Raw genomic sequence first — 25,676 nt, 5'->3', positions numbered from 1 at the left:
GTTTGGTTGCTGGGTCAACTCCCAGTTTTAGATTTAGTATGCTGGCGTTGTAGCGCTCATCATTTAGTGTTGAGACACGTGGTGCATATTAGGGCTGAAAACACTGAGCTCTCTCTCTCTCTCTCTGGGTTGAGGTCAGTGATATAGTAGTCTACAGTACTACTGCCAAGAGATGAGCTATAGGTGTGCCTACCATAGGAGCATATCATTGACTATGTACATACCCAGAGCTGCAGGAGTTGTGACATGTTTTTGTTGGTTATGTTGTGCCTAAGGGGGCATATGGGGGAGGGAATGCTGTCCCTTGCAGGCAGGTGTTTGTCCCTCTCTGTGCTGAGGGTGTCAGGATCTTGCCCGGTACTGGCATTTAGGTCGCCACAGACTAGTACGTGTCCCTGGGCCTGGAAATGATTGATTTCCTCCTCCCGGATGGAGAAGCTGTCTTCATTGAAGTATAGGGATATAAGTAGCACACAGGAGGACATTTTTCTCTGTTGAGATCATTTCCTTTTGAATTTCTAGCCAACTGTAAAGTGTTCCTGTTCTGATTCATTTAATAGAGTGAGTTAGGTCTGCTCTATACCGAGTTTGCATACCCCCTGAGTCCCTTCCCTGTTTCACACCTGGTAGTTTGGTGGATGGGACTATCAGCTCTCTGTAACCTAGAGGGCAACCAGTGGGTCCATCTCCTCTATACCATGGTTCTTGTAGGATGACAATGTCTGTATTTCCGATTTCTTTGATGAAGTCCAGGTTCCTGCTCTTTAGGCCAAAGGCAGATGACCTCAGGCCTGGGATATTCAAGAATGAGAGAGTGAAGGCTTTGTGTTCCATAAAGTGTCCAATGTTGTTGGTCGTGTGGTTTGGCCTCAGACCAGTAGGTGTGAGCAGAGCCTGCTGAGAATCTGGTACATTCTATTGGCTTGGGCTAGTGTAAGAGTGGGGGTTGGGCCTGTTGGCCTGCTCACAGCCTGGGTGTATGTATGACTTCCATGTTGAGGCCCTCTTTGGGGTGGGCAGGAGTCGCATAGGTCTGATCTGAGGGGGCCTAAATGGGGTGTGGGCATGGTTGACTTGGGGGGGGGGGGGGGGGGGGGGTGCTGATTGGTGGGGCTGTGGATGTGGCTGGTGGTGTTGTGGTCTGGATGTAGGTCCTCTCGGCATGGGTCCTATGTGTGTGTGTGTGTGGGGGGGGGGGGGGGGGGGTCTGGGAGAGTATCTTGCTGGTCTGGGCGGGGTGTCTATTGATCTATTGCTCCTGTGTGAAGTGTTGGGGCTGCGTTTGAGAGCTATGTCCTTTAGGGTCCGGGCGAAGATGGGCACTGCTGCCTTGTATAGGTGGACCTGGTCATAATGTCTCTTCTAGTCCAGGGTGGACCTGGTCATAAAGACTGTTCTAGTCCAGGGTGGACCTGGTCATAAAGACTGTTCTAGTCCAGGGTGTACCTGGTCATAAAGACTGTTCTAGTCCAGGGTGGACCTGGTCATAAAGACTGTTCTAGTCCAGGGTGGACCTGGTCATAGAGGCTGTTCTAGTCCAGGGTGGACCTGGTCATAAAGACTGTTCTAGTCCAGGGTGGACCTGGTTGTAAAGACTGTTCTAGTCCAGGGTGGACCTGGTCATAAAGACTGTTCTAGTCCAGGGTGGACCTGGTCATAAAGACTGTTCTAGTCCAGGGTGGACCTGGTCGTAAAGACTGTTCTAGTCCAGGGTGGACCTGGTCATAATGTATATTCTAGTCCAGGGTGGACCTGGTCATAAAGACTGTTATAGTCCAGGGTGGACCTGGTCATAAAGACTGTTCTAGTCCAGGGTGGACCTGGTCATAGAGGCTGTTCTAGTCCAGGGTGGACCTGGTCATTAAGGCTGTTCAAGTCCAGGGTGGACCTGGTCATAGAGGCTGTTCTAGTCCAGGGTGGACCTGGTCATAAAGACTGTTCTAGTCCAGGGTGGACCTGGTCATAAAGACTGTTCTAGTCCAGGGTGGACCTGGTCATAAAGACTGTTCAAGTCCAGGGTGGACCTGGTCATAGAGGCTGTTCTAGTCCAGGGTGGACCTGGTCATAAAGACTGTTCTAGTCCAGGGTGGAGTGGTGAGCCAGGAAAACGTTTGGTTTTGAGCCACAGTCACAGAAAATACTTGCGTTTATCAGCTGTATGGTAGCAGGGTGGAGAGAACCACTTGTGCGTTGGAGAAAGTAGAAGAAGCTTTTTCAATCACCCTTTCCTGTTGTGCTCTCCGGTCGTTTGTGCCTGTGTGTATTATTATGTGGCAGGGTGACCCTAGTTGGTCCTCAGACAGAAGGTCTAGGGCGCGCTGGGTTTTTGGACACCAGAGTGTAGACACTGTGTTTGGGGAAAAAGTTTATTTTCTTGTATGTATTTCATGTTTGTACTCCTTATGGATTCAATCTATGTCTTGTGCATGTCCTCAGTGGGTGTGGGGGGGTTGTCAGAAGGGCCATCAGGGTGGCTGACGGGGGGGGGGGGGGGCTCAGAGGGAGTGAGATCCCATGGGCTTGGGGTTCTTCATTTGTCTGTCCCGCTGTGATTTCGATGCTATGGTCAGGGGTGGACTGTTCTGCCATGGTGTCGAGACTTTTGTCCAGTGCTGAGGTGGGCTGTTCTGCTGGCTTCTCTGTGGGGGTGGCCACCTCTCTAGTAGGTTGTTCTCTGTCACACGCCATCCCCTCACCCTCCTCTCCAGCAGTCTCATCCTCTAGTGCTCTGCTCTTCACCATCTCCTGCTCTTTGTCCTGTTGATGTTGTCTCACTACAGTCCAGAGTGCAGATATGTCTCTCTCCACCTCCAGGTCTGGTTAAGGGGGTGTTGTTGTGCTGGACTGTTGTCTGGGTCTGTGCTGACTTCTCTGCCTCTCTCTCTCTGTGTGTCTGTCAGGCCGTGAAGGATTGATATCCTCTTACTTGTGTAGCCCCAGATTCCTTTTGTTTAATTGTGTACTTGTGTTTTAGCGGCTTGTAGCTACGAGATTCATGTGTACACCTCAAATAAAACCGTCTGTGTTGCAGTAGGAACCAAAAACACACTACCTCTCCATCAGCATGCAGACAGGCAGTTTTGGTGTCCTTATACACATGCCTTACTACATACAAACCTGCTTTTCATGTGCAAGTTGTCATCGTCTGGCTCTCAGCCAAGTACTGTAAACTTCAGAGCAGCGTGTTTAATTTATCTTTCATCAACCAGTCAATTACCCTAGCTGTTTTCTCTTCTCTCAGGTGATGCTATTAATTGTATTTATTCAGTGCCTAGGCTGCCAAGCCAGTTCTGGTTATGACCTTTTACAGACTGCACTACAACATCATGCCTCACGGTCACTATATATTTGACAGAAAGTTTGTCTCTAACACACACACACACACACACACACACACACACACACACACACACACACACACACACTGCCATGGAATGCCCAGCTGCACGCTGGGGCTTGTTAAACCGGTTGTCAATCTCTCCTCAAGTATTAGGCTAGCCTCTGTTTGCTGGAGGTGTGTGTGTGATTGCATGCAATATTCATGACCCTGGGCACTACGACATCATGCCTGACAGTCACTATGTAAGCCTGATAGATAATGTATTAAGCAATAGCTTTTTCGTGACCGTAGATTAAAATATTGTAGATGGTTGAATGAAGGGGTATTTCAGACTGGTTAAAATGTTTTGTAGTTGTTTATTTTTGTGATGGGGAAAGAAGCACCTCTCGGATTCTCTCTCTCTCGCTCTCTCTTTGTCTCTGAGCGTTGGAATAAAGGTGAACAGTCAAGATAAAGTTACAAGCGAGCGGGCTCTTAAATGATCTGGACACTCTCTTCTCCTCTTTTCCCTCCATAGACGGTGAATGGTGCCAGGGTCATTCATTCTCACTGTGACAAGACTATTACAGTTAATACCAGGGGAGGACAGTTCCCAGAGTGCTTAGAGGGAGGTGGTACACGCACACCGTCATAAGGTTCTCTTGGTCATGCAGATCGAGCCCAGATCTCTGTCTGAACGACGTCTCTCAAAGTAAAACTGTCAAGGGACACGTTAAGGATGTGCCATATGCCTCTATTGCGCCCCTCGAGTGACGCTCAGTCTCTGATCTCTGACCCTGATAGCTCTTCTCCTCCTCCGCCAAATCGTTTGGCAAACTGTTAAACAAAAGTCGACCACCATGAGAGCATGGTGTTATCTTTTGTGTCATTAATTTCAGAGGCAAGATTAGAAGGCAGGAACTCGCTCCTGAAATTCAAAGATTGGGAGTTAAAATTGAATTGAATGATGAACCAAAGCGAGGCAGGACTAAGCACGCTAAGTAAACCGAGGCAGGCACAGTAAGCTTCTTTTCGCCCTGTGAGCGTTCTAGAACGCAACGTCTCAACCTGCTGATTTTGTCCCCTCTTTGTTCCTCTGTTAGTTCAACATGTTGCCTTTTTAAAGTCATCTGTAACTTTTTCTTGTTTGGAAACTTGCCAACACACAAACACACACGTCACAATGGCTGGCTTGGCAGCAGGTAAGGCCCTGTCTTGGGTGTACTGATGATGTGGCAGCATTTGCCTTCACGCAACATTAGCATCTGCCTCAATGAGGAGCACAGCTCACATGCCTGATGAGCTGTAGTTCTAGACATGTAGCTAGGAGTAATACAACTCCCAAGAGCTGCCAGACCACTTCAGACCATTTCTCAGACAGGAAGTCGAATGTTTGGATAGACTGATGCAGTGAGGATCAAAGGGTTGCATAGGAAGTGGATTGGATAGGGTTGCTTTATGGGTTTTGTGTTATGAATGTCACTGTGTGTGTGTGTGCGTGTACCATTCTAATCAGAATGGCCCGAGAGGCTACAGTACAGCTCCGTCAATCAATTTGCATTTTAAATGTAATCAAAGAAAGTGCCCGGGTGCATTTTTCTTCTTCCAGTTTACAGTAGACCATCTATTTACATTCTGTAGACAAGTGTCCACATTGACATGTAGGGAGCATTTGCCAGTGATTCGGTTGTCTCCTTCCCTCCGTTGTGTTTGATTGGGGCTGTGGCACTAGTCACTACCCGATCATTCAGAGTCACATCCATCTCCCACAGGGCCGTTGACACAGACACATTTTAAAGGCACAATCTGCAATTTGTGTTTCAGCCTTAAAACATAGCCAATGGAGTAGTACAGTCTCATATCTTGGGTTATGGTAGGCCAATGGAGTAGTGCTGTCTCATATATTGGGTTATGGTAGGCCAATGGAGTAGTGCAGTCTCATATCTTGGGTTATGGTAGGCCAATGGAGTAGTGCAGTCTCATATCTTGGGTTATGGTAGGCCAATGGAGTAGTGCTGTCTCATATATTGGGTTATGGTAGGCCAATGGAGTAGTGCAGTCTCATATATTGGGTTATGGTAGGCCAATGGAGTAGTGCAGTCTCATATCTTGGGTTATGGTAGGCCAATGGAGTAGTGCTGTCTCATATATTGGGTTATGGTAGGCCAATGGAGTAGTGCAGTCTCATATCTTGGGTTATGGTAGGCCAATGGAGTAGTGCTGTCTCATATATTGGGTTATGGTAGGCCAATGGAGTAGTACAGTCTCATATATTGGGTTATGGTAGGCCAATGGAGTAGTGCTGTCTCATATCTTGGGTTATGGTAGGCCAATGGAGTAGTGCTGTCTCATATATTGGGTTATGGTAGGCCAATGGAGTAGTGCTGTCTCATATATTGGGTTATGGTAGGCCAATGGAGTAGTACAGTCTCATATCTTGGGTTATGGTAGGCCAATGGAGTAGTACAGTCTCATATCTTGGGTTATGGTAGGCCAATGGAGTAGTGCTGTCTCATATATTGGGTTATGGTAGGCCAATGGAGTAGTGCTGTCTCATATCTTGGGTTATGGTAGGCCAATGGAGTAGTGCTGTCTCATATATTGGGTTATGGTAGGCCAATGGAGTAGTGCTGTCTCATATATTGGGTTATGGTAGGCCAATGGAGTAGTGCTGTCTCATATATTGGGTTATGGTAGGCCAATGGAGTAGTGCTGTCTCATATATTGGGTTATGGTAGGCCAATGGAGTAGTGCTGTCTCATATATTGGGTTATGGTAGGCCAATGGAGTAGTACAGTCTCATATATTGGGTTATGGTAGGCCAATGGAGTAGTGCTGTCTCATATATTGGGTTATGGTAGGCCAATGGAGTAGTACAGTCTCATATATTGGGTTATGGTAGGCCAGGGCAGGACAGTTGTACTTAGACATGCATTAAGTTATATTCTTCATGAATCAAGGGGTATTTAATCAAAATGGCAATTGACTAGAAGAGGCCATATCCCAGACTGCCTTTTTAATAGGGTTCCATATCCCCATTACCTAGCTAGCAGTTGCCAGAGTCCCTCCAGTCCAACAGTTGATTTGTAGCCCTGACTGTGTCAGATCCCCCCTCATTCAATCAACCGCCACATAATCAACTGAATCAAATCACATCTGTCTGACAAAGTGTATCTCTAACACACACACACACACACACACACTGCCATGGAATGCCCAGCTGCCTGCCTGCCTGCCTGCCTGCTTGCTTAGCTGGAGAGGAATCTGACTACCAGTGTTTCACTAGAATGACCTCCTGTCTGTAACCATATATTTGTGAGGTCCTGTACACTGAGAGCATACCGCCCCTCTACCGTATCCTGTCCCGACAAACCCTGGAATAAAGAGCCATCTCATATTTGATTTTGTCTGGGTCGGTGGCAGGCCATGCCAAAAGCTCTCATTAGCCACATGTTTCATTAGCACAGAAAAAGGGGGCAGTGAAATAGAGAACAAAATGAAGAATGTTTTCCTTCCTCCTTCCAGAGATTGACATTGAGCGCTGCGTCCGGGAATCCATCAACCTGTTCTGCTGGACTCCCAAGAGCGCCACTTACCGCCAGCACGCCCAGCCTCCCAAGGCCCAGGGAGACAGCAGCACCAACGGCTTCGGCAAGGCGGCCAACTACTACTCCTCAGACTACCAGGACATGCCCAAGACGGACCTGGTGAGTACTCCTCCATCATCACACACGACTCACACACAGATATGGACACATTCACTCACACACAGATATGGACACATTCACTCACACACAGACATGGACACTTTCACTCAGATATGGACACTTTCACTCACACACAGATATGGACACATTCACTCACACACAGATATGGACACTTTCACTCACACACAGATATGGACACTTTCACTCACACACAGGTATGGACACTTTCACTCACACACAGGTATGGACACTTTCACTCACACACAGATATGGACACTTTCACTCACACACAGGTATGGACACTTTCACTCACACACAGATATGGACACTTTCACTCACACACAGATATGGACACTTTCACTCACACACAGATATGGACACTTTCACTCACACACAGATATGGACACTTTCACTCAGATATGGACACTTTCACTCACACACAGATATGGACACTTTCACTCACACACAGATATGGACACTTTCACTCACACACAGGTATGGACACTTTCACTCACACACAGGTATGGACACTTTCACTCACACACAGGTATGGACACTTTCACTCACACACAGGTATGGACACTTTCACTCACACACAGATATGGACACTTTCACTCACACACAGATATGGACACTTTCACTCACACACAGATATATGGACACTTTCACTCACACACAGATATGGACACTTTCACTCACACACAGATATGGACACTTTCACTCACACACAGGTATGGACACTTTCACTCACACACAGATATGGACACTTTCACTCACACACAGATATGGACACTTTCACTCACACACAGATATGGACACTTTCACTCACACACAGATATGGACACTTTCACTCACACACAGATATGGACACTTTCACTCACACACAGATATGGACACTTTCACTCATACACAGATATATGGACACTTTCACTCACACACAGATATATGGACACTTTCACTCACACACAGATATATGGACACTTTCACTCACACACAGGTATGGACACTTTCACTCACACACAGGTATGGACACTTTCACTCACACACAGATATGGACACATTCACGCACTCACTCGTACTCACATTCACGCATAGCCAAACTCATACACCTCTCTCACACACACACACACACACGTTGGTTTTATTATCCTAACCTGAACCCTAAACCTAAATCTGAGCCATGAACCTGAACCCTAATTGTAACCCTAAACCCTGTAACCCTTTTCCTTTTGGGGACTGGCAAAATGTCAGTTATTGTTGTAATAATTTACATGATTTACTACCCTTGTGAGTACTTTTGAAATAAACACACACACATGTACAGGCACACCATCTAACTCTATTCTAGCTCCTTCATGCCCAGACAGGCCTTGCTGTAAGGCAGTGGGCCCTATTTAACCTGTTTGCAGCTACCTCAATCCACCCATCTCGTCATTTTTATTTTTTTATTTTTTTTATTTTACCTTTATTTAACCAGGCAAGTCAGTTAAGAACAAATTCTTATTTTCAATGACGGCCTGGGAACAGTGGGTTAACTGCCTGTTCAGGGGCAGAACGACAGATTTGTACCTTGTCAGCTCGGGGGTTTGAACTCGCAACCTTCCGGTTACTAGTCCAACACTCTAACCACTATGCTACCCTGCCGCCCCATCATGAGTTTACATGTGTTCCCACTCAGACATGGGTTGTCCTAGGCCCCATGATTGAGTGGGGATGTCTCTTGTGTGGTTTTCACACCCTAATGAAATCGTACGCCACGTGTCTGTCTATTGGTTGCTCTCGGTTACTCTCTCGGTGACATTTAGTCAAATGTAGACCGCCTCATTCTCAGACAGACAACACTACAGTACACATGTAATGGAGATGGGGGACATTGAGGGTCAGTGAGGACTCTAGACCTACACCTACCTTGTATTGCTGTATTAATTCCTTCCGGAATCAGTCAGTGTTTTTCCAGTTGCTCAATCTTTCATATATTATTAATTGGAGGTTTCCATTTTCCGGTGGTCAGGCTGTCAGCTTTGACTGGCTGTTAATTTATGATTATTCAGAGGGATAAAACTTGACTGGCTGTTAGTTTATGATTATTCAGAGGGATAAAACTTGACTGGCTGTTAATTTATGATTATTCAGAGGGATAAAACTTGACTGGCTGTTAATTTATGATTGTTCAGAGGGATAATACTTGACTGGCTGTTAATTTATGATTGTTCAGAGGGATAAAACTTGACTGGCTGTTAATTTATGATTGTTCAGAGGGATAAAACTTGACTGGCTGTTAATTTATGATTATTCAGAGGGATAAAACTTGACTGGCTGTTAATTTAATTTGGTCCAAGGGGAATAAATCCTGGGTTGTAATCTGAGCCTAATGGCTGGTTAACACAGACACGAGGGGCTCAACCCTAAACCATTTAAACACGTCCAGTCTCCGGAGGCCCGATTACCACCCACAAGTATCCTGGCTAGCTTACTACTGCCCTCTTGAGAAGATTCAGACAAATTTACTAGACAGACACGATCCTCTCAATCCCTATATGACGTGAGACACGTTTGACAGAACCGAAGGTAACAAATTCTAGTACCAAACCCTTTTTCATGTTGTCGTATTGGGAAAAGTACCTAAGGTTCGGTTTACCGTGTAATGATAGTCTGCAGTGCCCTCAAGATTCTTCCTCAGAAATCACATAAAGGCAGGGAGGAACAGGAACACAGCTGTGAAACGTCTGTCTCAGAGAGGTTGGTTTACAGCGCTAGGCTTTCTTTTGGGGGTAACAGAGGAGAACCACGAACATGTAACATAATGGCCAATCTTAGAGGGAGGCTAGAGTATTGACCTGAATCCAGTTTTTCTTATTAATACCATGTTCTAGGAATGATGGTTTTATAGCAGCTACAGAAACCATAAGGATACCAAAACCATAATGATTCCCACTTCATTTCATATCCCTGTTCTCTACTTCTGTGTGTTCCATACATTTCAGCTTCAACGTTATAGTATATATTTTTCCTGTTTTTTGAATTGCACATGAAATTGTTACTCTTTTTAAAATACTCTCCTTCAAGACCCTAGTCTGCTTATCTGGGTTTGATCGTTTTAGTTAAATAACATCACATTTTACTCGACACCCAGAAGTTGAAAGAAACGACCACATCTGAAGATGGATTCTATCATTTCATTTCTCAATATGCGTGTTGAGTTCATATCTGTTTGGTTGACTGTATGCCCTACAGCGTGCAGTGAGTAACTTATTCAATTTCCGAAAGAACATTTCATCAAATCCGGGCGAGATGATGTTGTCATGACACCAGAGAAATGAAGTGTTTACTGTATGCCTGGACCCAGGACCCGGCTCTGCTCTGGGCCTAGCTCGAGTCTGTCTGTCAGCAAAAACACGGAGGCATTTGATTAAAAAGCGTCGCTCTGCTCTGCTTGCCCCTGCTGCCAGAAAAGTTACTTCACTTTACTTGAGAGGGACATTGGTAACTGCCGCGTGGCCATTAATGGAACATAAAAGACATTAGGGTCTGTATTTATAAAGTGCTGTTCTAGGATCATCGGGAGGACCCCCCCCGTCCCCGTCCATATAATCTTATTCAATATGATCTAAAAGGAATAAATGTGGGGAGGAATATCCTTCCTCCATTTCTTTGTGAAGGTTATTCCTTAATGGGTTTCATGGCAGCTCCTAGGTTTCAAGTTAGCCCTTTTCTGATCAGTTTCTTTACTCATGATTTTGAATTCATCTGGTCTGTCGCGACTGCAATTTACACTGAAATCCTTGATGGGGATAGAGTCGTGCCCTGAGAAATTATGCCAGCGTTTGTGCTAATACTGTAACTGAATGCCTGTATGTCACCATGATTATAATGCCATGAATGTATGGGAGTTCATATTGGGATGGCAAATCGCTGCATGGTGAATGTACAACACGGCTGTTGGCTATTCATTATCACTCGACCTCAGTCTAAGCTGGTTGTCACCATGATGGGTATTGTTGTTATAGGACTGTACATTCATGTTCTCATGCAGTTGATCATGTGAACCAATAGGGGCTATCAGGTTCCTCTGCACAGTAAACGTTGGTGAGGAAAAACAAGCTCTGGGTAGTGTTCAGTAGTGCACACCATCGCAAAGTGTTTTGCAACAGATAGTACAAATTTAAAACGTTATTGGACAAATGTGGACGGTTTCTCCCGGTTTCACACCATTTAAAAAATACTTACTCCATACTGAACTGAGCCTGGGTCATTTATATTATAATGCCATTTAGCAGATACTTTTATCCAATCAATGCGTGCACACATTTTGGATACGTGTGGTCCCGGGAATCAAACCCACTATCCTGTCATTGCCAGCACCATTGTGTATGTGTGTGTGTGTGTCTGTGTGTGTGGAGTAGATATTAAAGCTGTCTGATTATACAAATTTATGACATCTTATTCACTTCTTAATGACATCTTATTCACTGCATTCTAGGCTTAGCTTTTAAAGAGCTTTATATTGATTGTGATCTCTTTTAGGACATCATCCAGTTACCTTATCCAAGCAACAGTTATCATCATAATGGATTGCTCTAATCAGTCTTTCTCCTACTTTCTCACTGCTGATTGGATAAGGTGCTTACAGTTTGCCTGTGCTAATCCAAACTATTTGTTGTATTATTGTCAGTCTGTTTGTGTGTGTGTGTGCGTGCGCGGCTGTGTGTGTGCCCGCCGGCCAATGGCTGTGTGTGTGCGCCCGCCGGCCTGTGTGGGTGTGTGTGGTCATTGTACAGCCTTTATTACCTCTTTATGGAGCCCTCCTATCAGTCATGGCTGTTTAGTGACTTCGAAGCCTCTCTCAGCCTATTGCGGACAGTCAGCACTGATGGAGGGACTGTGCGTTCCTGATGTAACTCGGGCAGTTGTTGTTGCCATCCTGTACTTGTCCTGCAGGTGTGACGCTCGGATGTACCGATCCTGTGCAGGTGTTGTTACACGTGGTCTTCCACTGCGAGGACGATCAGCTGTCCGTCCTCTGTCTCTCTGTAGCGTTGTCTGTCTTAGCAGTTTCACAGTACGGACATTGCAATTTATTGCCCTGGCCACATCTGCAGTACTCATGCCTCCTTGCAGCATGCCTAAGGCATGTTCACGCAGATGAGCAGGGACCCTGGGCATCTTTCTTTTGGTGTTTTTCAGAGTCAGTAGAAATGCCTCTTTAGTGTTTTAAGTTTTCATAACATTGACCTTAATTGTCTACGTGCCTCTGTAAGCTGTTAGTGTCTTAACGACCGTTCCACAGGTGCATGTTCATTTAATTGTTTATGGTTCATTGAACAAGCATGGGAAACAGTGTTTAAACCCTTTACAATGAAGATCTGTGAAGTTATTTGGATTTTTCGAATTATCTTTGAGAGACAGGGTCCTGAAAAAGGGCCGTTTCTTTTTTTGCTGAGTTTAGGAACTATAAAGGGTTCTCCTTTGGGGACAGCCGAAGAACCCTTTTAGGTTGTAGATGGCACTTTTTTAATCATAGTGTATCAGTGAAATGCTTACTTACTGGCCTTTACCAACAATGCAGAGAGAAACCGAGAGAGAGAATAGAAAAAGATTTACACAAGGAATAAAAACACAATGAGTAAGGATAACTTGGCTATAAACATGGGCTACCAGTACTTAAGCTGGAGGCACAGGTACATGTTGACTTATAGGCCTTGAAGGCCCAGTGCAGTCAACATTCAGTTTTCCTGTGTCTTATCCTATTGTACAACAGCTGATGAAAACGAACACTTTAAAAGTGTACAATAGGATAAGACACAGGAAAACTGAATGGCTGGTTTTAGTCCAACTCTGCGTGGTTATATACGCTCAGAGGTCTTAAAGCATTGAGTGCCTCCCTCCGATTCAATGACTGGACAGTTAAGTGAATAAAATACACCCGCAGAACCTAATGATAATGAACTGCCTCTCGTTTGTATGAGTAAAGCACCCTCCTCCTCCTTCGTCTATCCTCTCCTTGTTTGCACAATTGCCCCTTGTGGGATTAATAGCCTAAAGTATTTTTAATTTAATTCTCTCTTTCACTCTTTTTCTCTCTTCCTCTCACCCCTGCTCTCTCGTTCATGCTCCCTGCTTCCTATTGACTCATGACAGCCAGTGAAATGTGTGATCTGTGCCAGCAGATCATCGGGCTCATTGATGCATGTATCAATAGCAATCATTCCACGATCCCATCCTCTCTCTCGCTCCATCAGTGAATGTGAGAGGTCTTCACAACTTGATTTGTGCTGTATCCTGAGGAGGATATATTTTTTGGAATACATTCAACTGCCATAAGGTCATCGCCATCCATCAAAGTTCTACTTCAGATGATGCATTGTCTCATATCACCTGCCCCTTGCCATGTATTGCCGTAGATTCTGTAATTGTATATATTTACAAGGAGATGTTTCGTGGAAGCTTTGAGGTTTAGGTGACATTATACAAGAGTCATTTGGAAAGCAGAACTTCAGTGACACACCTCTAGAGATGTCAAGACTGCTTACAAAGGGAAAGCTAAGTAGGATTCCCCCTCAGGCTGCACACTCTGTTCACAGGAGATACCGGCACCTCAGTGCCACCATTGTCCCTGCCACACAGACTTCTAAAACGTGCTTATACTCTCAAGTCTTTGATGACAAATAGCCACAGTGCCAGTGGACTCCCTGGCTCTCCCCATTAACACTGCTCATCAGAGCCGGTCTGCGCTGTCACCTCCAGGGCAGCATTATCCTGTAGTGTCGACTGGAAAGGGAGAGTGCCTTTCCAAAATCCTCTGTCCTCAGTACAAAGTATTTTCTGCTTTGCCGGCAATGGCACTGATATCGCTTCGGGTCCTTTCTTGGGAACTACATACAGTATTTACATATTTACAAAAGACTGACAAAGCTATTGTACAGTACCACTGAATGCTGTTATTGTCACCAAGATATTCAAGTCTTCCTTTGAGAGTTCGATGTTTGCTGGACAGCTAAATAACAAACTGTACAGTCGTGGCCAAAAGTTTTGAGAATGACACTGATATTAATTTTCACAAAGTTTGCTGCTTCAATGTCTTTAGATATTTTTGTCAGATGTTACTATGGAATACTGAAGTATAATTACAAGCATTTCATAAGTGTCAAAGGCTTTTATTGACAATTACATGAAGTTGATGCAAAGAGTCAATATTTGCAGTGTTGACCCTTCTTTTTCAAGACCTCTGCAATCCACCCTGGCATGCTGTCAATTTAACTTCTGGGCCACATCCTGACTGATGGCAGCCCATTATTGCATAATCAATACTTGGAGTTTGTCGGAATTTGTAGGTTTTTGTTTGTCCACCCGTCTCTTGAGGATTGACCAGAAGTTCTCAATGGGATTAAGGTCTGGGGAGTTTCCTGGTCATGGACCCAAAATATTGATGTTTTGTTCCCCGAACCACTTAGTTTTCACTTTTGCCATATGGCAAGGTGCTCCATCATGCTGGAAAAGGCATTGTTCGTCACCAAACTGTTCCTGGATGGTTGGGAGAAGTTGCTCTCGGAGGATGTGTTGGTACCATTCTTTATTCATGGCTGTGTTCTTAGGCAAAATTGTGAGTGAGCCCACTCCCTTGGCTGAGAAGCAACCCCACACATGAATGATCTCAGGATGCTTTACTGTTGGCATGACACAGGACTAATGGTAGTGCTGACCTTGTTTTCTCCGGACAAGCTTTTTTCCGGATGCCCGAAACAATCGGAAAGGGGATTCATCAGAGAGAATGACTTTGCTCCAGTTCTCAGCAGTCCAATCCCTGTACCTTTTTGCAGAATATCAGTCTGTCCCTGATGTTTTTCCTGGAGAGAAGTGGCTTCTTTGCTGCCCTTCTTGACACCAGGCCATCCTCCAAAAGTCTTCGCCTCATTGTGCATGCAGATGCCCTCACACCTGCCTGCTGCCATTCCTGAGCAAGCTCTGTACTGGTTGTGCCCCGATCCCGCAGCTGAATCAACTTTAGAAGATGGTCCTGATGCTTGCTGGACTTTCTTGGTCGCCCTGAAGCCTTCTTCACAACAATTGAGCTGCTCTCCTTGAAGTTCTTGATGATCTGATAAATGGTTGATTTAGGTGCAATCTTACTGGCAGCAATATCCTTGCCTGTGAAGCCCTTTTTGTGCAAAGCAATGATGACGGCAGGTAACCATGGCTGACAGAGGAAGAACATTAATTCCAAGCACCACCCTCCTTTTGAAGCTTCCAGTCTGTTATTCAAACTCAATCAGCATGACAGAGATCTCCAGCCTTATCCTCATCAACACTCACACCTGTGTTAACGAGCGAATAACTGACATGATGTCAGCTGGTCCTTTTGTGGCAGGGCTGAAATGCAGTGACATTTTTTTTAGGGATTCAGTTCATTTGATGGCAAAGAGGGACTTTGCAATTAATTGCAATTCATCTGATCACTCTTCATAACATTCTGGAGTATATGCAAATTGCCATCATACAAACTGAGGTAGCAGACTTTGTGAAAATGTAATATTTGTGTCATTCTCAAACCTTTTGGCCACGACTGTATACTGACGAAACCAATTCTACCTGAGTGGTCATAATAACTCTCTCTTATCTCCTTCTCTCCAGTCGCGGGAGCCCTTGGCGCTGAGTGACCTGAAAGCCGAGGTGTCCCCCCGTATCTCAGCCGAGGACCTCATTGACCTGTGTGAGCTGTCGGTGGGGGGTCAAACCAAGAGGAGCAAGGCCAGCAAGCCAAAGATCCTTGCCGTCGACATCCGCAGCATCGAGGAGTATCCTTCAGTGTGTGTGTGTGTGTGTGAGAGAGAGAGAGGGGAATTAATCAATCAATCGATCGGTTCAATTGATGAAGCCTTTTCTATATCAGCACATTAAGCAGTTGGCACAAAGTGCTTTTACAATAAAACCGACCTCGACCCCAAAGAGCAAGCACATCAGAGACGGAGGTCTTCAGGGCAGATGATTAAAATATGCCTCTTCTTCTACCCCCGGGCTGTTTTGTGTTAGCACAGCACCACATAGAGAGACGAGAGCCCAAGTGTTCTGTTTTACTTTGAAGGGGAATTTATAGCATGTTGTCATAAAAGACGAGTCGTACTGTACCTCATTTGAATAAATGCACGTGTTATTGGCCTCGGCTATGTCTCCAGAGAAGGGATCGCTACTGAAATATGCTTTTCACCTTCAGGCTGTATTGGTGTTGTGTAGTACCACCACCAGTACTGTGTGTGTGTGTGTGTGTGTGTGTGTGTGTGGCTTGCATGTAGCTTTTAGCTCCATCAAGACTGATCTACTCCATTCACACACTGCTAGTACACAGTCTTAGAAATATTTTATGTTGGTTCAGTTCAGCCATGGCTTTGTGCAGAGTATACATTGGCTGTGTATATAACTGGTCCTGTGTTCAAGAACTGGCTTGCCTTCTGTGCTCTCCTCTATCTGGCTGAGGAGAGTATGGAGGTCTGGAGTGTTAGCTACTGCGTCAAATCAAACTTTATTTGCCACATGCGCTGAATACAGCAAGTGCAGACTTTACTGTTGAAATGCTTACTTACAAGCCCTTAGCTACCGCATAGCCTGTTAGCCACCTCATGTTAGCCACCTGCTAGCCTGTTAGCCACCTGCTAGCCTGTTAGCCACCTGCTAGCCTGTTAGCCACCTGTTAGCCTGTTAGCCACCTGCTAGCCTGTTAGCCACCTGCTAGCCTGTTAGCCACCTGCTAGCCTGTTTGCCACCTACTAGCAAAAACAACTTGTGTGGGCAAAATTTACAAAACCGCCACTGGATGGGAGGTTTATGGGTTAACTGAAAAACATTTCAAAATTTTTGTTACAGGGTGGAGAATACCTGTGAAATTCATATATCAGAAGTGTGAGATGGACTAATATGTTCTGCTGATTGGAGAAGCTGCTTTCGTCTTCGGGTTGTGAATTGACCTTGTACAAGGTAACATTGTTGAAGTCCTTGGAGTAATTCTTCTAGAAAAACATCCAGCCCTGGTTGTGAACACATCTGGCACATTTGACAGCCAATGAACAAAGTTACCCTGGATAAGAGTGTGCTAAGAAAACAAGGAGAGTGAATGTGCAGGGGGTTAGATGTGAATATGCAGGGGGTTAGATCTGATTAGAAGTCCAACTTAACCTCTGGTTATAATTATATAGAGTTACCCAGACACATTTTTTTATTTACGTTTCTTTACCTTTCTTGGAGGAAAGAAAAGGCAGACTCCTTAAGTGGGATGTGATTTCTTCCCTCGGCAGGTGTGGCTGAATTATGTGTGTGTGTGTGTGTGTGTGTGTGTGTGTGTGCGCATATGACACAGCCTACAATCCCCCGTGGATACACCTGATAAGTCCCTTAGATTAAAAATGGGTTGCCAGAATCAATAACCTAGTAATCCATCTTAGCTATTCATAAAAGTACAATATCACAAAACAAAAACACAATTTGTCTGCACAGATGGACTGTTTGTTTTCTTCTAGTTCTATTTCCCTGACAGTTGTTCAGTTTATCAGGAGTAGACTTTCCAGCGCTAAGTAACCAATACTCTTTCATCTTAAAAGTGAGCCACTCTCTCAAGAGTCATCGTCAGAGGTCAGTGGAATGATAATTGTTTTAGGGGGAGATAGGGCTCCATTAATCAGAGGGGGATTAGAGGGAATACCTGGCAACCGTCCTCCCTCAGACAAAGTCCTCTCCATTCTATAGAGTCCTGATAGGCAGCGGTTCCCAGGCTCCTGACCCTGAATAACAAAAAGGGCTTTGGGACACTTAGAGCTGGCTACCCTGCATTGTGATGATTGTGAGATAAAATACAGTGTTGGGTCTCCAGTTGGTCACAGTTATTCAATTGATCACACCAATCCTGTGTTTTACTAGTGGTTGGTTTCCATGCCTGCATATATTCAAGAATGTAAATGATAATTGAACAGAGTACCAGATTTCAGACTGTAGCTACCTTTTTAAGTAGTTAATGCACAGCTGTTTTAAACAACAGTTGTGTGGGCTACCTTACATTTAAGGGTTCTAGAGCAAAGATTCAGTAATTAAAGTTAAATTTACTAAAGTGAAATATGTCAGCGTGTATAATGGCCTCTCTCTTCCCAGGAATAATTTAGTACGTGGCCTAAAGTGCTTCAGGAAAGCAGTTGAGCACCGTTCGTCTTAAAATTATCTAGCAATAATGTCGATAACTACACTCGGAAACGGAGCAAGCCAGATAATGATTATTAAATTATACAAATATGTATTTTTGTTATTCTCTCTGGCTCGCTTGTGCCTAGCTTTCACTGTTCCCTCAACACAAGCTGCCTGGCACTCAGCAGATAGCTAACACTGTTCCCTCAGCGCGAGCTGCCTGGCACTCAGCAGATAGCTAACACTGTTCCCTCAGCGCGAGCTGCCTGGCGCTCAGCAGATGGCTAACACTGTTCCCTCAGCGCGAGCTGTCTGGCGCTTAGCAGATAGCTAACACTGTTCCCTCAGCGCGAGCTGCCTGGTACTCAGCAGATAGCTAACACTGTTCCCTCAGCGTGAGCTGCCTGGCACTCAGCAGATAGCTAACACTGTTCCCTCGGCAGATAGCTAACACTGTTCCCTCGGCAGATAGCTAACACTGTTCCCTCGGCAGATAGCTAACACTGTTCCCTCGGCAGATAGCTAACACTGTTCCCTCGGCAGATAGCTAACACTGTTCCCTCGGCAGATAGCTAACACTGTTCCCTCGGCAGATAGCTAACACTGTTCCCTCGGCAGATAGCTAACACTGTTCCCTCGGCAGATAGCTAACACTGTTCCCTCGGCAGATAGCTAACACTGTTCCCTCTGCAGATAGCTAACACTGTTCCCTCTGCAGATAGCTAACACTGTTCCCTCGGCAGATAGCTAACACTGTTCCCTCGGCAGATAGCTAACACGGTTCCCTCGGCAGATAGCTAACACTGTTCCCTCAGCGCGCGCTACCTGGTACTTGGCAGATAGCTAACACTGTTCCCTCGGCAGATAGCTAACACTGTTCCCTCAGCGCGCGCTACCTGGTACTTGGCAGATAGCTAACACTGTTCCCTCGGCAGATAGCTAACACTGTTCCCTCGGCAGATAGCTAACACTGTTCCCTCGGCAGATAGCTAACACTGTTCTCTCAGCGCGAGCTGCCTGGCACTCAGCAGAGCTTAACAAACGTATTGTCTTTTGTTTTCTTTCTTTCCACTCATTATGTAAATTTAAGCACTCTTCCAGTTCCCACCCTCCCTGTCCTCCTCCCATTCACCCATCCCCTCACCCGAGATTGAGTTATTACTTTAATTTGCCTGGCTCATGATATTTCCTCTCCTCCTCCTTTCTCCTCCCTCCTATTTCTGGAGACTGTTTTTGGCAGCCAGAGCAGCTGCTGTAGAAACTTCTGGTAGACTCTGTTAGGCTGACAGACCAAGACAGACCCCCTGTCTCAAGTTCACCTCAGACAGAAAATGACATGCACACATTAAATTATTACACTCTGGGTGGGGGGTGGTCATGGGGGGATGCACTGTATTCTGTGATGCACTGTATGCTGTGATGCACTGTATGCTGTGATGCACTGTATGCTGTGATGCACTGTATAGTGTACTGTGTCCATGATTGCACTTACCCAGAAGGTATTTTTTAATCAGTGATCTTGTATTGTCTTGTAGTATTCATTATGCATGACTAAACATAGGTGGATAAATGATTGATTTAAAGATTTCTTTAGCATCACTTTCAATCATTTTCCATATTGTGGACATCAAGCATATTTTACACCCAATTGCGCACAGACATTTTAAGTGGTACCTGCAATGAATCTGATTGGAGCAAGCAAGCTACCATGGCCTTGGTGTATTAGCTAGCCCTCGACAGGCCTAGTCCACTATAGATCCCTGTATTTTATAATAGACAGACCGTGTGAACACATGGCCTGGAGATGTATTGCTCTGTAATTTGAATCGACTGCATTCGGAGCCTGAGATTCATCACCGTGTCAGAGTCCCAAATCATATCCAGTTGCTCTGTTTTAGGCCCATAACCGTGAAACTGCAGTCTGTTGGACATTTACCTCCACTCAGTCATGTTCTATTACTGCAGCAGTGTTAAACAGACTTTTATCAGGATGAGGGATTGGAAACAGTTTCTGTCTCCCTGTCCCCACACTGTAAAAAATATAAAAATCTAATGATTTGACATACAATTGTAAGGCAACCAGCTGCAATACGATTAAGAGTTTTTTTTCTACAAAATTTTCCACACACAAAGTTTTTGTTGAGTTTGCTCAACAACATTATTTTTTTTAAACTCACAATCTTATTGCTGCTGGTTGCCATAAAATTGTGCGTTGAATCAACATTATTTATTTAGAAAATTACAGTGCACGTGATACATGTAAAACACTTGCAAAACCTTTAAGAAGTTAAAAGTTAACTTGTGAAATGAGGTAACAGTTTAGCTGAACAGCACTATACTGTAGTGTAAGAATCCACATCAGATGTTCATACCTGTAGTGGTATGCAGGGATTTCATCACCTTTATGGAGCTCACGGTATCACTACTGAATGCTAATAGACTTAATGAATGAATTATGATGTGGTTCTAATCATAGCCGCGGGAAGTAGGGGTGCCGAGAGTGCCACAGCACCCCCTGAAAAATCACATTTATTAATTATTATTATATAACAAAAATCACAGAAGTAATGCACTGGGCCTTTAATAGTCCTGTATTAGCGGACCAATATAGCCATCTGCAACACGGGCAAACCAAACCAAACCCCCCCCCCCCCATGGAAGAAGAAAATCTCAGCACCCCCACCCCTAAACCACTTTCCGCGGCTATGGTTATAATGCAGTGTTTGACATATGCATGTATGGCCCTCTTCTAATGACTTATTGGTCACCCTAAGTTATTGAGGACATCTGAGATAATCTCAATGTATTACCATCTCATAATGTTCCTGACTTCATCAGCCATCTAAAAAGACACTTTAATACCATAAAGACGTTACTTAGACTGGTGTACGTTTTACAGCGTTGTCACTTAACCCAGGGTGTCCAGCTTCGGCCGAGGCCACATCTCGGGAAGCATCAGCATCCCCTACAGCACGGCGTTCTCTCCGGATGGGGAGCTGGTGCAGTGTCCCGCCACCGGCACCCTCCAGAGCTTCAGGGGACGTGTCATCGTGGTCATCAGCCACGCCATGAAGAGCGCCGCCATGGTGAGAGAAAACACACACGCGTTTAGGGATACACAGAAATGCATGCATGAATGCACACACATTGAACATTTTATTCATGCGGGGAAGTCCCATTGAGACCAGTTTCTCTTTTACAAGGGAGCCCTGATTCACAAGTGCATGCATCTGCACACACACATGTATGCATGTGCACCCTACGCACACACATGCGTGCACACAACACACACACTGTGTCTGCAGCTAGGACGGTTAACTTGCACAATGAGCAATTAAATGTATTCCACCTAAAAGTTCAACAAGCCAGACTGTTTTGTTTCAATTAGGCTCATATTCCGTTCCTCCACAGACCTCCACTCTAAGTCATATGGAAGTCATGGATTGTTCAATCAGACAGTCCAGTTTGTGTTCTTCTCACTGAAATCAGTTCACCTCGTCTATGCTGCATTCAGCTGTTTCTGGGGCAAAGCTATTTGCTGTCTTATCAGCATATTTGTGAACTGTAATTGAAGTGAATCACCATTTTTCCAAATTAAGCATAAAAGCATGATTTGGTTCTGTTTTTCGCTGTATGGAATAATAAATGATAGTCACACTGCTATAAAAAAAGCATTCTTAGTTCAATTCCCCTGCGTATAATCCATATTTAGTTTAATTCACCTCGGTATAATCCATATTTAGTTGAATTCCCCTCGGTATAATCCATATTTAGTTTAATTCACCTCGGTATAATCCATATTTAGTTGAATTCCCCTCAGTATAATCCATATTTAGTTGAATTCCCCTCGGTATAATCCATATTTAGTTGAATTCCCCTCGGTATAATCCATATTTAGTTGAATTCACCTCGGTATAATCCATATTTAGTTGAATTCCCCTCGGTATAATCCATATTTAGTTGAATTCCCCTCGGTATAATCCATATTTAGTTGAATTCACCTCGGTATAATCCATATTTAGTTGAATTCCCCTCGGTATAATCCATATTTAGTTGAATTCCCCTCGGTATAATCCATATTTAGTTGAATTCACCTCGGTATAATCCATATTTAGTTTAATTCACCTCGGTATAATCCATCAAATCAGAATAGTACACCTGAACACCTTACTATGAACAATCTATTAGGCTACATGTACTGCAGGTTTAGATATGATTCATGTGGCATTCTGTTGCATCACCTTGCATCTCTTCTTGGCATTTGGCCCCAAGATGACAGTTGGCCTCCTTCGAAGGTTGGCCTTCTTGCCTGGGAAGCCCCAGTTCAGGGGGTATAGTTCTGATCCTCTCAGACCCACACAGAGTGCTTTAAGAGGGGATATCTGGGATGTCATAACTCCTTAGGTCAGCGCACAGCGTCACATGAACCAGTATCTGTGCATTAGAGACCTCTCTTACGCCCAGGAAGCTCAGATTCAAACTCCCATTAACCAGCTCTGCAAGCGTTATGTCAAAATATGTTCGTTGATCACCAAATATGGAGTTTCTTCTTCATTTACTTCCGTTACGGCCGGTATGTACTTCCAAAAAGAGAGAATGAGTTAATTATTTGTGGGGTCTAGCATAGAGGTCGACCGATTTATGATTTTTCAACACCGATAACGATTATTGGAGGACCAAAAAAGCTGCTACTGCTTAATCGGCCGATTTTTATTTATATATATATATTTGTAATAATGACAATTACAACAATACTGTATTAACAATAAACACTTTTATTTTAACTTAATGTAATACATCAATAAAATCAATTTAGTCACAAATAAATAATGAAACATGTTCAATTTTGTTTAAATAATGCAAAAACAAAGTGTTGGAGAAGAAAGTAAAAGTGCAATATGTGCCATGTAAAAAAGCTAACGTTTAAGTTCCTTGCTCAGAACATGAGAACATGAACACTGTTTGAGGTTGTGGACAAGTGTCTTTTATACTGATAACAAGTTCAAACAGGTGCCAATAATACAGGTAACGAGTGGAGGACAGAGGAGCCTCTTAAAGAAGTTGTTACAGGTCTGTGAGAGCCAGAAATCTTGCTTGTTTGTAGGTGACCAAATATTTATTTTCCACCATAATTTGCAAATAAATTCATAAAAAATCCTACAATGTGATTTTCTGGATTTTATTTTCTCATTTTGTCTGTCATAGTTGAAGTGTACCTATGATGAAAATTACAGGCCTCTCTCATCTTTAAGTGGGAGAACTTGCACAATTGGTGGCTGACTAAATACTTTTTTGCCCCACTGTATGAAAGCTGCTGGTTCCTTTTAACATGAGTCTTCAATATTCCCAGGTAAGAAGTTTTAGGTTGTAGTTATTATTGGACTATTTCTCTCTATACCATTTTGTATTTCATATACTTTTGACTATTGGTACTTTAGTATTGCCAGCCTAATCTCGGGAGTTGATAGGCTTGAAGTCATAAACAGCACAATGCTTGAAGCATTGCGAAGAGCTGCTGGCAAACGCAGTAAAGTGCTGTTTGAATGAATGCTTACGAGCCTGCTACTGCCTACCACCACTCAGTCAGACTGCTCTATCAAATCATAGACTTAATTATGATATAATAACACACAGAAATATGAGCCTTAGCTCATTTAATATGGTCAAATCCGGAAACTATCATTTCGAAAACAAAATGTTTATTCTTTCAGTGAAATTTGGAACCGTTCTGTATTTTATCTAATGGGTGGCGTCCATAAGTCTAAATATTGCTGTTACATTGCATAACCTTCAATGTAATGTCATAATTGCGTAAAATTCTGGCAAATTAGTTTGCAACGAGCCAAGTGGCCAAAACTGTTGCATATAACCTGACTGCGTGCAATGAACGCAAGAGAAGTGACACAATTTCCCTAGTTTAATATTGCCTGCTAACATGAATTTATTTTAAACTAAATATGCAGGTTTAAAAATATATACTTGTGTATTGATTTTAAGAAAGGCGTTGATGTTTATGATTAGGTACACATTGGTGCAACGACAGTGCTTTTTTGCGAATGAGCTTGTTAAATTACCCGTTTGGCGAAGTAGGCTGTGATTCAATGATAAATTAACAGGCACCACATCGATTATATGCAACACAGGACAAGCTAGATAAACTAGTATTATCATCAACCATGTGTAGTTAACTAGTGATTATGTTAAGATGGATTGTTTTTTATAAGATACGTTTAATGCTAGCTAGCACCTTACCGTGGCTCCTTGCTGCACTCGCATAACAGGTAGTCAGCCTGCCATGCAGTCTCCTCGTGGAGTGCAATGTAATCGGCCATGATCTGTGTCCAAAAATGCAGATTACCGATTGTTTTGAAGTCTTGAAATCGGCCCTAATTAATCGGCCATTCCGATAAATCAGTCGACCTCTAGTCTAGCGGCCCTCATCCCCTTTTTGTAGCTGTTAATGACCAGTTTGAAAAGGTGAGAGACCATACTTACTCTGAACTAAGGAAGACAAGTATTCATATTGAAATGAATGGGCAACCTGAATGAACTTAGCCTGTGAACCAGATACTTACCAAACCCTCTGTGTTGACTCTTAGGAAATTGCTGTGTATCTGACCTTCTGTATAAGAGAGACCAGACCAGTGAGACAGACTGACAGAGATAGTGACAGACAGGCAGGCAGACGGACAGGGGGTAGAGTAATCCATTTAGAAGAAATACCACAGACCGCCTAGTCAGTCTGGGGTATATGTGACGTGTGGCTCAAGGTCAGAGGCGAGACAAACTACCGTGATAAAGTCGACCTTCCCATCTACACTGGTGTTTCTGCAAAGACAGAGCACAGTCTGCACAGGTATCTTCCAGCCTTTGCAGCCAATAGAAAAACAACCTGTCAATTTGCAGAGCAGGGAGGATAAAGCCCTGTGCTATAGATGGATACACAGGAATATGGCCTTGTTGCTCTAGATGAAGGCCCTACTGATTGGCCCTGTCGCCCTGACGCCACTTCCACTGCACTCCTACCTCCTTGCTCCATTTCCTGTCGTTTTATCTTCCCCCACCAGAGCCTACATCCACCTGGATAGTGTGAAAGGCAAACTCTCCTCCTACATAACCTTCCCTTCCTCTTTGTATCCCTCTCTTTTTTTTTGTCCTTTGCCTCGGCGGTGTATTCATTTGGGATTTAACCATGCATGGATGTTGTGTGTGTCTTAGTCACAGACTTACCGTCGGCTTTGAGCAGAGTGATTACGGCACGGTTACTGGTTTCTCTGGCATCACGACAGGATGAAAGAGAGGGAGCTTTGGACTGTCCTTCTGTTTGGATCCTCGCTTAAACGCTTCCTTAGAATGTGTGTGCTGCTGCAGTCTCGTTGTTGTGAGTTTCCCTCCCTCTTGCTCTCTAATTCGAACTCTCTCGCTATCGTTCCCTCTTTCTCTCCCCCTCTCTCACTCCGTTTTCCTTTCCTTTTCCTTCATCAATCTCT

General features: G+C 44.2%; 1 protein-coding gene across 1 annotated transcript in view; it reads left to right on the top strand.

Annotated features, from left to right (window-relative positions):
- LOC110514596 (TBC domain-containing protein kinase-like protein) overlaps positions 1 to 25,676 on the top strand; it is a 63,279-nt gene that overhangs the window by 32,363 nt on the left and 5,240 nt on the right. Inside the window, exons 23-25 of the mRNA XM_090210241.1 lie at positions 6,845 to 7,026; positions 15,655 to 15,818; positions 21,113 to 21,272. Coding sequence (XP_090066367.1) covers positions 6,845 to 7,026; positions 15,655 to 15,818; positions 21,113 to 21,272 — 506 coding nt within the window. The remainder of the gene's footprint in view (positions 1 to 6,844; positions 7,027 to 15,654; positions 15,819 to 21,112; positions 21,273 to 25,676) is intronic.

The sequence above is a fragment of the Oncorhynchus mykiss genome, chromosome 19 (assembly GCF_057628025.1).
Source record: "Oncorhynchus mykiss isolate SJ-2025 chromosome 19, ASM5762802v1, whole genome shotgun sequence".
NCBI classification, from domain to species: domain Eukaryota; kingdom Metazoa; phylum Chordata; class Actinopteri; order Salmoniformes; family Salmonidae; genus Oncorhynchus; species Oncorhynchus mykiss.
This window is presented reverse-complemented; position numbering and strand designations above follow the sequence as displayed.